Source organism: Harpia harpyja, chromosome 6 (assembly GCF_026419915.1).
Source record: "Harpia harpyja isolate bHarHar1 chromosome 6, bHarHar1 primary haplotype, whole genome shotgun sequence".
NCBI classification, from domain to species: domain Eukaryota; kingdom Metazoa; phylum Chordata; class Aves; order Accipitriformes; family Accipitridae; genus Harpia; species Harpia harpyja.
Genome location: NC_068945.1, coordinates 70,816,669 through 70,828,602, shown reverse-complemented (window position 1 = coordinate 70,828,602; position 11,934 = coordinate 70,816,669). Strand labels below are relative to the sequence as shown.

The 11,934-nt window shown below is 44.9% G+C and overlaps 1 protein-coding gene across 5 annotated transcripts in view; it reads right to left on the bottom strand.

Annotated features, from left to right (window-relative positions):
- Positions 1–3,853: 3,853 nt before the first annotated feature.
- The window catches only part of GOLGB1 (golgin B1), a 52,799-nt gene continuing 44,718 nt past the window's right edge, over positions 3,854–11,934 (bottom strand). For all 5 annotated transcript variants that reach the window (XM_052788722.1, XM_052788726.1, XM_052788727.1 and 2 more), the window contains 5 exons: positions 9,548–9,706; positions 9,317–9,414; positions 8,505–8,639; positions 6,185–6,290; positions 3,854–5,578 (listed from right to left, as the gene is read on the bottom strand). In XM_052788722.1, coding sequence (XP_052644682.1) covers positions 5,444–5,578; positions 6,185–6,290; positions 8,505–8,639; positions 9,317–9,414; positions 9,548–9,706 — 633 coding nt within the window. In that variant the 3' untranslated portion in view covers positions 3,854–5,443. The remainder of the gene's footprint in view (positions 5,579–6,184; positions 6,291–8,504; positions 8,640–9,316; positions 9,415–9,547; positions 9,707–11,934) is intronic.

The following is an 11,934-nucleotide window of genomic DNA, read 5'->3' as shown; positions in this document are numbered from 1 at the left end:
ACATGGGTCGGGGCAATCCCAAGCACAAATACAGGCTGGGCGATGAGTGGATTGATAGCAGCCCTGTGGGGAAGGACTTGGGGGTGTTGGTGGATGAAGAACTGAATATGGGCCAGCAATGTGTGCTCACAGCCCAGAAAGCCAACTGTATCCTGGGCTGCATCACAAGAAGAGTGGCCAGCAGGCTGAGGGAGGTGATTCTTCCCCTCTACTCTGCTCTCGTGAGACCCCACCTGGGGTACTGCATTCAGCTCTGGGGCCCCCAGCATAAGAAGGACATGGACCTGTTGGATGCTGTGAGGGACAGTATCAAAAGCCTTATTAAAATCCAGAAAAACTACATCCACCGCCTTCCCTTGATGCACTAGGTGGGTGGCCTTATCACAGAAGGTTATCAACTTAGCTAAACAGGACTTTCCCTTTGTGAACCCATGTTGACTGTGCCTAGTGATTGCATTGTTCTTTAAATGTCTTTCAATAGTACCCATTATGATCTTCTCCATAATTTTTCCAGGAACTGAGGTTAGACTAACAGGTCTGTAGTTTCCTGGGTCTTCCCTCACACCCTTTTTGTAAATTGGAATAATACTGGCTAGCTTCCAGTCAGGGGGCACCTCCCCAGATCCCCAAGACTTTTGGTACATGATCGAGAGGGGTCCTGCCGTAACATCCGCTAGCTCCTTCAGTACTCTGGGGTGAATCCCGTCAGGCCCCATGGGCTTGTGAACATTCAGCTGATATAGCTGGTCCCTTACGATTTCAGTGTCCATAAATGGAAAATCACTGCTCCTGCACTCGTGGTCCTCTGACTCAGGGAACTGGGCAGCCCAATGTCTATCAATATAATTGAAGACTGAGGCAAAAAAAGCATTGAGCGCCTCTGCTTTTTCTTCATCCCTATTAGTCAGGTGACCATCTTCAACAAGGATCGCTCCAATGCTTTCTTTAGACCTTCTCTTGCTATTAACGTACTTAAAAAAGCCTTTCTTGTTGTCTGACACAACACTAACCAGTTTCAACTCTGAGATTTGGTGTTTCACATCTTCTCCCTGCATATGCGAACCACGTCTCTACTATTCCTGCAAAGCCTGTCCTCGCTTCCAGAGATCATACAATTCCTTTTTCCTCCGGAGCTCCACGAGGAGTTCTGTGTTCAGCTAAGCTGGTCTTCTGCCCTGCTTGCTTGACTTTCGACACAGTGGAATTGCCTGCTCCTGTGCTTCTAAAAGGTGCTTCAAAACTGACCAGCACTCGCTGACTCCTAAGCCCTCAAAAGCAGATTCCCTGGGGACACCGCTCAGTAGTTCCCTGAATAGCTTAAAGTTTGCTCTCTTGAAATCCAGGCTAGCAACTCTGCAGACCTCTTTTCTCATTACCTCAAAAATTTTAAACTCAGCCATTTCATGATCACTGCAGCCAAGACGGACACTTACCATCACATCTTCTGTGAGCCCTTCTCTATTGACAAACAAGTCTAGGAGGGCATCTTTCCTAGTTGGCTCACTGAGTACTTGTGACAAGAAGTTATCTTCCACAAACTTCAGGAATTTCCCAGACTTGCTCATCACAGCAATACAGACTTCCCAGCTGATGTCTGGGAAGTTGAAATCTCCCATAGATTGGACAAGGACAAGGGCTACTGATCCAGAGATTTCTCCTAATTGCCTAGAGAATTAGTGCTATCAGTGCTATCCTGGCTGGCAATCGATAGTAGACACCCAGTATGACATCTGCTTTGTTTTCCATCCCCCTAATCCTCACGCAGAGGCTCTCAACCACGTCATCCCTAACTGTAAGGGCTGTACAGTCAAACCTCTCCCTTACCTATAGTGTGACTCCTCCACCCTGCCTGCCCTACCTAGCCCTCCTGAACAGCCTGTAGCCCTCCATCCCAGCACTCCAGTTGTGGAACTCATTCCACCAAGTCTCACTAATACCAATGATAACGTAGCTCTGGAAACTGACCAATGCTTCCAGTTCATCCTGCTTTTTTCTCATTCTGCATGCATTGGTGTACAAGTATTTCAGATGTGCTCCCCAGCCCTCAGTGCTCCCTGCAGCAGTGTAGATGCTCCCATTAGCATTGCTACCTTCAGGTGATGGCATGCTCACCCTTGGCTTACCTTCAGCTCTCCTGTAGGTATCCCCTTCCCCTCTTTGATTCTAGTTTAAAGCCCTCTCAATGAGTCCCACCAGTTTACAAGCAAAGATGTGTTTCCCCCCATCAGGACAGGTGGATCCCATCAGGCCCCAGCATGCCTTGTGTTTTAAAGACTCTCCCATGGTTATAAAAAATGAAGTTCTGGTGGAGGCATCAGTCCTGGAGCCAAGTGTTGATGTCTTGGGCACACCTGTTTCTTCTAATGTCTCTCTCCATTGCTGGGAGGATTAAGGAAAACACAACCAACTAATAATGTTCTTGTTACAATATTATTAGTACCCACATGAAAGAGCTGGTGTGGGTAATAGTTTGAAGGCTGTACTAAGCTTGTCAGTCATCTGGTGACATCCCTGATTTGGGCCCTAGGGAGGCAGCAAACTTCCCTGAAAAGAGGGTGTGGTCTGTGAATGGGTGCCTCAGGAGGGAGTCACCTGTGACCGTAATTCACTGTTGTTTCTTAGCACTGGTCTTAATGCGGCTCTTGTTGCAAGGGGTCAGTTGATCTGACTTTGGTGAGAGTACTTGCATAGGTTCCTCCTCTTCTATCTCACCACGCGCTTTGTCTACCATACCCAGAGCCTCATACCTATTCTGTAAAGGTAGCCGAGAAGGTAAGGAGGGGTTCCTCTTACAGTTCTGTGCAGTAACCTGCTTCCACTCCTCCCTATCCCTTGTAACGCTGCCTTCCTCCTGACACAGAAACAGATCCTGGACCTGCCTCAGTAGTGGCCATGCTGAATTGGCTTGTGTGTACCAGAGATGGCAGAGCACAGCTCCATTGGTCAATCTCCTTCTCAGACTCTATTGCAGATAGATCAAAAAACTAGGCAAGACAGGTCCATCGGAGAAGAAACAAAAAGGCGACATGTTTGAAACAGGAAACATCAGCTAAAATGCCACATCTTTCATTAGGTCAAACCACAAAGCTGTTAGGTCAGACTCAGATCAGGAGTTCCTTCTGAGGTTTTATTTTATTTATTTATATATTTAATCTAAGCTGTAATTGTTCCATCTGAAAGTATGAAATATTTAAATGTATCTGAACCAGCAGAAGCTTGTCTTATTTCAGCTCAAGAAAACCTGCATCACGGACTTTAAGGAAACATACGTTCATAATTCTTGCTCCCATGAAATACAGTGGAAACATTATCTTCAGTCTTACAATACCCCATTACTAGCTTTTGTTCTAATGGTGGTGGTGGACTGTAGTAGTGAATATGAACAAAGGTACCCATCTTTGGCTACAGAAAGTTGGAAGAGGACAGTATGTTTTAACTAGTCCCACCTAAGTCAGTAGCGTGCTTCCAGCTTGCTGTTGCTAACTCCTGTGTCTTTCCTGGGGTTGCACAACACTTAACAGCATGCAGTGTTCAGTCAAATGTGCCTAAATGCAAAGAAAAGTAAACCCAAGTAGATCTAGTTTTATTGGAATTGATTTCACTATTAAAGTGCTATTTCCTTCTTTTGTCATTGCAGCAAAAGCTGGAAAAGGCTGAGAGAGGTGAGATAGTGGAAAAAGGTCATCTCCATAGGCATTCAAAAAATATGAAGAAACAGAGCTTCTGCAATCAACATACAAGGATGCGTACACAAAAGTGACCTACAGTCCCATGGTGGTCCTGTAAAAGGTATGATTCAGCAGTACTATGCCCTCAAGAGACCTCTGACATTTACATGACAACATTACACAAATTCCATCTGAAAAATAATCTTTATTATATATACAGAAGCACATGCCCCAGGAAGCTATAGGCAAAGTATTTGGTCACTGAATTTTATATAGTTGAGGACGTCCACACAGGTAATCAAGGGTACCGCACAAATGAATATATAGTGCCAATGTTCTGGACCTGCCAGAGATCCAGTTATTTTAGCTACCATGATGAAATCAATCCATCCTCAAACAGGCTTTGTTCACTGGCTAGAGAATCTTAGTTTACCAGCAATATCAAAAGAACTACTACCTCTTTCCCATGGGAAAAATGTGACTGTTAATACTCTAGCAAAAGGCAGATACAATCCTGGCAAGTACTCTGAACAGAACGACCACTTGGTCTCTGACAGGGAACTTGACTGGAACTATCTTCTTTGCATTCAGCATTCTCCCTTTGCAAAAGGGCAGTCTCAATTCCAGGACATATTCAGGAGTTCTTTAGAAAACACAGCTTTCCATATATCCTATAAGATCAAGTCCATTTGCATCAGTTTGTTTTAGATTCAAAAAGTCCAATGACCAGCACTAGCTTTCTACAACAGGCTTTTCCTAAAGCAGAGATGCCAGAATGTTTCAGAACTCTAGTCCCTTTCTCAGCATAGGGGGGACAGTTTATTTCTGGAGCTTCTGCCTTTGATTTGGGCCCACATACCACATTATGGAACCCTTCAACACAGTCTGCACAGGTTTAATCTTGTGACAAGGGTTCAGTGGACAAGAATGCAGGAGCATGGCTGCTCTCATTTCAAGAGATATGCAAGCATCTTCCATTGTGAGAGGTGCACAAATGCTGTAAACAGCAACGTTATTATCTTAGAGCTAAAAAGTTTCTTGTTTCCAATTCCTTTTCAATAACTAAATTACTGACATTATTTTACAGGCTTGTCAGGGCAGACATATGACTGTTTTTACATGGAATGCTCAGCAGGTCCAGATATACTAATTTTGGCCCTTCTTCAACAGGAGATACAACTGAGCAGGAAACACAATTTTGAAATTCAATTCATGTTCTTTGAAGTGTCCACAACTTCCTTAGGATATGCATTTCAAACAGCACTGAGCCATGGAGCAAATCTAAGGAATGGAAGAAAGGGAAGAAGCTTCTCTTTCTTATATCTAGCTACAGGGTTTCCCCAGCCCAATTCACTGATTCAGTCTAAGAGGGGGAAGATCCTGCAGTTCCTAGAAGTGTTGAAGTACTGCAGTAACTCAAAAATATTTTTCTTATTCCTACCAGCACAATACTATATAAAATGAGTGGTGCTACCTCCAGGTACAGGAACAGATGCTGTCCTTGAAGCACGTAGCGTGAGGACCCTGGCTCAGAAAATGTACCACTCATTTAAAAACACCAAAGTAATGGCAGATGTCCTGGAAACAGATCCCAAGCATCAGCACTGGCTGCTGCATACTTAGACAGCAAGCAACCTAGGTGCAAGTTGCCGGGTGCTCTTTAAGGGCTGATTAGGAAAAAGGCAGCAGCTGGGTGAAGCGCTACCCTGTCGATGGGGAATGCAGGCCCTCACTACACAGAGGGCTGTGGCTCAAAAAAAGGCTGTTATTCCTGTTCATAGGTGCCCTGTAAAGCACAGGAAGAGCAGGACATGGAGAGCAAGCAAATACATGGCCACTAGCAGAGGCAAGTGAGTCCGGGAACGGAAGACAGAGCGTAACAGGCGTCGTAGTCCAAGGATATTCCGAGTCTGGAAGAGTAAGAGAGAGACCAGTCAGTACCAGGACTGGGTATGTCCCCAGCTGCCTTCACCCAGAGCTCTCCAGACCATGAAGGTAAGTTTGTTTAAGCTAATCAGCATGAACCTTCCCAAACCCATTCCACTGTCAGATTTGACCTCCAGAGCCAATCCTCAGTGAAACATTCCCCTTCCCCCACTCTCTGCAGGTTTCTCGTGAACCAATTCTGCTTGAGAAAGGGCAACAGAATGCAGAACATCACTCCCTAACATTTGGTCCCTACGAATTTCTAGCCTCCCCGAGTGAAATATAAACAAACGGATCAATGGTACTTTTCTGCTAGAGCCTCGAGCTACTAGGAATCCTGATTCACTCTCTGGCCTAGAAGAAGAAAATTCTTACTTATTTGTTGCATTCTTTCACCCTTGCAGCTGAACAATATGTGGCTTTTGGAATAGAAAACAGAGCAAGACAAGAGCAGAAACCTACACAAACCCGAACAGAGTTAAATGTGCCTACAGGAGGATTTAGCTGCTATAGGTTCACAGTTTGCAGTTCACATTTTCTTGCATCAGCCAGGGCTCACATCATTGACAGCCATGAATGTGAATTCTTACTTTGATGAAATTATTATCCACGGAGTCAATCAGCAAGGAATGCTCATGACCTGGAGTCATATCAATGCTAGCACTTAAGGAAGACGTCCACTCACTTGACTGCAACCTGCCACAAAAAACCATGAAGTTAAATTCAGTTTCTTATGATGCCACAAACCAACACTGTAGACAAGCTTAGGAAAGGAGATATTTCTTCAAAAAGTAATCAACCATTGCAAGCAAGCCATGGCCTCACTTGACAAGAACTGGTTTCATTTGTACAACTGTAGTGCCTCCTGAGCTCAAGCTGAGCAGGACTGGGTGATCCAACTAGCAGTAGTCCTCCTTCCTCCACCAGGAGACTGGTGAAACTGTAACAGAGTAGGCATATTGTGGTCTCTACGCAAGTTATACTTGCTCTGTGCCAGCCACTTCCTGTGCCCATAGCCACAGAGAGAAAAGTAAAACTTCCATACTGCATGATGTGCAGATTACCATTCCTCTCCAGTAGAGAGGACAATTCAGCTGCTGGCAGTGGAGTCCTTTCTTACCTAATTTATATCCCGCCACTTCAAAACTCATGATTTTTTTGGTGCTGTTTTTTTCCTTTTGTCTTTCAGGAATTTCAAACTCTTTACCTTAACTGAGGTCTCTGTGTTCTACATGGGGTCTTTCAAGTGAAATTTCATAGTGTGTGACTTGAAAGAAGCCAGGGCAAATGATTTAACTGTATATTTTAAATTCTCTGAAATTATTTTGGAAGCCAACTCTGGTCCCAATAGTGCTGGTTCTTGCTAACTGTTTTCTAGTGACAGATATTCAAGATTGGTAAGATGTTATTAAAGGATGAAATGCAGAAGCAGCACTGTCAAATCTTCAGGCTAGCATTAGTTAGTGAAGTGAAATCAGTTGTAGGAGGCTTTCATAGACTTTAATGCTAGAAGGTGATACAGTTGTCTGAGTTGTGTAGCAATTACCAGGGAACTTCATCCAGAATTCTTCCATACAGACCATTATTTTTTTGGCTGAATCAGCAAATGTGTCAGAAGAAAGCCACTGTTTTCACGTAAAAGACTCCAATAGTGAGGTTTATTTCAACTGCCAGGAAATGCACAGCACAAGTGCCTACAATCAAGTAGTGACAAAACCCACATCTGTAGTCAATGAGGAGAAACAGGCATTTCTGACACGCATCCTAATCCTAACATCTAGTCTAGGTCAGCCTCCTTTTCTCTGCTGACTATAAGGACAGCTGTCAAGTAACCCAAGATACACAGTGTATTGGGTATAAACGGCAAGGTTTTGGTAACAGGGAGTTGCAAGGGAGAGCTGTGTGGCAGGAGGCCATGAAGTGCCCTGTACCAGTCACAGCTGGTTCCAGCTGGCTTGGCAATGGATGATGCCTCACTGTGTGCCAAAACTACAACTAGAGGAGCATATGGTGCCTCTGCTCAAACTTTTAACAAAGGGTGGTAGCTGGTAGGGGAAGGAAGAAATGAGTAAGAAACAAGAAACAGCAGAGAGAAATCACTACATACTAACCCCAGCCTCCTACGCTGCCCTTTGCCTCACCAAAGGGACTGAGTGTAATGTTCAGTGCAAACAATGGGACTGGATAGTAGGAAGCAGGGAGGAGAGGTGTCTAGACTGAAGTTGAGCCTGGGAAAGGCGGGGGGAAGTGTTTTCCCTAAGTGTTTAATTGTCTCTCAATACCCAAAGTAATTAAAAGTTTATGTTAATTGGCAATACATTAAACTTGAGTGACATTCTTCAAGTCAAGATTGTTTTGGCCATGACAGATAGGTGCTTACTGAGGAGACAAATCCCCTGGAAGTATGAAAACTCCTGTTCTGCCTTCATCCAATTCCCAGTCTCCAAATTATATTTTCCGGTAGTTAATTTAACTCATTGAGAAAGCTGGCATCTCATTTCTAGTCAGAAGTTGTCTTAATGTCTACTCAGTTGTCTCATTCTATCTTTGTCTACAATTGAAGGATAGCCTGAATGTCAGGAAACACTTTTTTACTGTAAGGGTGACTGAGCACTGGCACACAGGTTGCCCAGGGAGGTTGTGAAGTCTACATCCTTGGAGATACTCAAAAGCCAGCTGGTCATGGTCCTGGGCAACTGGCTCTAGGTAGCCCTGCTTGAGCAGGGGCGTCGGACCAGATGACCTCCAGAGGTCCCTTCTAACCTCAACCATTCTGTGACAGACATGGTATAGGCGTTTCTATGCCCCCAGTGACATTCTACAGAAGAATGTAATGAAGTGCAGATGAACACAGATCTAGGATCACCATACTTTTATGGTGATACTGCCTGTTTGCTCAAGCTCACTCACCTCCTGATCTGATCCTGTGCTGCAGAAAGTGTCTCCTCTACAGCAAGACGACGGTCCCGTTCTTCCTCCAGCTGCTCCTCTAAGTATCTCAGATCCTGCTTTGTGCTGCTATGTAAATGTTCTGTTTCGGACAACCTGTCAGAAAATAACCAAGCATATGCCAAGAAAAGGGCTAATTCATGGACTATTCTGTTTCTATTGTGTTCACTGATGCAGTATGTGAACAGACTCCAATATCCTTCCACTTCACAGAGAAGACTTAGTTATCTTTTATTAATGGATTTAAATTATTTGGAAAGCAAGAGAGAAGATAAATCTCTTGAAGCTTCTGTGTCACATCAAGAAGTTGTTCCTTGGCTCTGTCACCCATGGCCCCACCTTCTGAAAATGATTTTGAAAGGGTATGAGGAATCACGTGCTAGATCTTAGTTCCAGAAGGTTACAAGGAATCATGTGCTAGGTCTCAATTCCAGACACTCTCAGGCTAACAGCCTTGAGACCCAGACTATTGATATACTTAAGCAGTTACTGAGGACCCAGCCCATCAAATGAAAGATGCTAGTTTGGCTGGTGATGGTCAACTGGAATTGCTGCTGCATGTTGCCTCTTCATTTTCTGAAGTTCTATCCAAAGAGATAACTAACGACAACTGTCAAGTGCATATAACAGTTCCTCCACTTCCACAAGGTCCTAGTGAGGAACTGAGTTTTTCCAACACTCTGACAGAGAGTAACAGAAATAGGCTCATCACCAACCCAAAGACCTCCATCACGACTAACATCCCCACCCCTGTTTTCTCAGGCTTTCTTTACCTCAGCTGCAACTCCTGCAGTTCTGGTGTGTAACTGCCTCTCTGAGGCTCATTCTTTTCTTGGGGTGCTCCTGGAGCAGCATCTGTTGCAAACAACTCCTGAAAGAAAGCATGAATGTATAGCAGATAGCACTGAATGAAGAGGACAGAAAGTAGCTACAATGCTGCGCAGTTAAGTGGAGCCACCTGCAATAAGCTTTCCCCTCCCTTGCACCAAGACAACCACCCTTACCATGCCCTTGTCTGCAGACTGCAGCTCCTGGAGCTGCCTCTCAAGCACCAAGCAGCGGTTCAGAACCTCATTGTAGTGCTGATGGCTCTCACAGATATTCCGACTGTTACCACGCAGCTGGAGGGAGAGGGCATTTTTCTCTTCAAAGACCTGAGATAGCTGAGAAGAGAACACAACTGCTAAGTAAAGAACTCATATTTTTGTGAAAGCAAAATTGTTCTCTGTGTAATTGAGGGTAAGAATTCTATTGAGAACATGGGAACTGCCACACTGCACATTACTAAGGTCCAAACATCAGTGATAATCTCCAACAGTAGCTTGTTGCTAAGGTTTCCAGAACAGAGTCCCAAAATATCCACACAGCGTACAGAATAACACGCTTCCAAAACAAGATTTCTGTAAGTGCTGAGATTGACTTAAACCTTTCAGAAACATCATCAATAAATTATGATTTTATATCCTTGCTTTCTCCTTGAATTCAGCTCTCTTTCTGAAGTTTGCTAAATTCTGAGTCTTCCATTTCAATGTGGGAATCGGACTGCTTGTGATTCTGTACTGAAATACAGAAACTTTTTCAAGATCGCAGGCAGCACTGAAGATCACAAGCATGCTTCTGAAGGAGGGACTTCCTTCAGGAGACTAGAAAGCAGGAGGCTAGAAAGAACTCCCGACAGTAGAAATGGAACCTGGAAACAACTTTCTTCACATAATCTCACTCTCTGGTCCCTTTGTCTGGTCTCCCTCTCTCTCCTTCATCCTTCCCCCATTGTCGTCGTCCCCCCCGCCCCAAGTCTGTCCTCTCTCTTCCCTCTCCCCCTCTCTCCTCTCTTTCTTCCCTCCCCTCTTCTGTCTGCTTCCCTCCTCCCTCCTCCTTTCTCCCTCTGGTCACTTTAGAGAAAGGGCACTAAAATTCAGTGGCAGAAAAGTTGCTGATTCAGACACTACTGTCACTGATCCTCCTGAATGTGATCTATATACAGCCTGGAATATCCCCCTGGTCCATTCAGATCAGCTGTCCCAGTTGTGACTTTTCGCAAGCTCTTGCCCACTCCCAGCCTACTCACTGCAGGGAGAGCAGAGCGAGAAATGGAGAAGGCCTTAACGCCGTGCAAGCACTGTTCAGCAATAGCTAATACATTGGTGTGTTATCAACACTGCTTTAGTCACAAATCTATAACACAGCACCCTAGGGCCTGCTATGAAGAAAATTAACTCCGTCCCAGCCAGCTCCAGTACACAAAGCTTTAACATCATCACTCACAGTATTTGCATTTGGAAAAGAAGGAGCTATGAATCATAGAATCATAGAATCATTTAGGTTGGAAAAGACCTTCAAGATCATCGAGTCCAACCACCATACATGCCCACTAAACCATGTTCTGGAGTACCCCGTCTACTCGCTTTTTGAATACCTCCAGGGATGGTGACTCAACCACTTCCCTGGGCAGCCTATTCCCATGTCTGAAACTAGACAAATGAACTGCTACATAGTCAAAAATTGGCTGGACTGCTGGACTCAAAGGCAATGATCAATGGCCTGACAGCCAGCAATGAGCAGAATACTCCTGGAGCCTACCTGGCGCACATATTGCTCAACATTGACAGCAATGTAAGTTATGACATCGAGTATAGCATCAGCAAATTTGCGGCCAGTATTGAATTTTGGGGAGTGGCTGACATGACAAAGACAAAACTTCAGTCTGGAGGGACTTTGAGAAACTTGAGGACCGGGCCAACAGAAATCACAAGTTCAATAAGGAGAAGTGTAAACTTCTGCACCTGAGGCAAAACCCATGCATCAATACAGGATGGGAAGAGACTGCCGAGGCAACAGCTCTGCCGTAAAGGACTGGCGAGTTACAGCAGCTGCCAGGCTGAATAAAAGCCGAAAGTACATCCTCATTGTGAGCAAGACAAACTGTCTACTGGGCTACATTAGGAGAAGCAAGGCCAGCAGATTGAGGGAAGTCATAACCTGTTCTGCATGGTACCAATAAGACTGTACTTGGAATACTGGGACTGGTTTTAGGTCACTCATTTACAGCTGGGGAGGTCCCAGTTGACTGGAGGTTAGCAAAATGTGACGCCCATCTACAAGAAGGGCCAGAAGGAGAACCTGGGGAACTACGGGCCTGTCAGCCTGACCTCGGTGCTGGGGAAGGTTACGGAGCAGATCATCTTGAGTGCCATCATGCGGCACACACAGGACAACCAGGTGATCAGGCCCAGTCAGCATGGGTTTATGAAAGGCAGGTCCTGCTTGACTAACCTGATCTCCTTCTATGACAAGGTGACCCGCTTAGTGGATGAGGGAAAGACTGTGGATGTTGTCTGCCTAGACTTTAGTTAAGCCTTTGATGCCGTCTCCCACAGCATTCTCCTGGAGA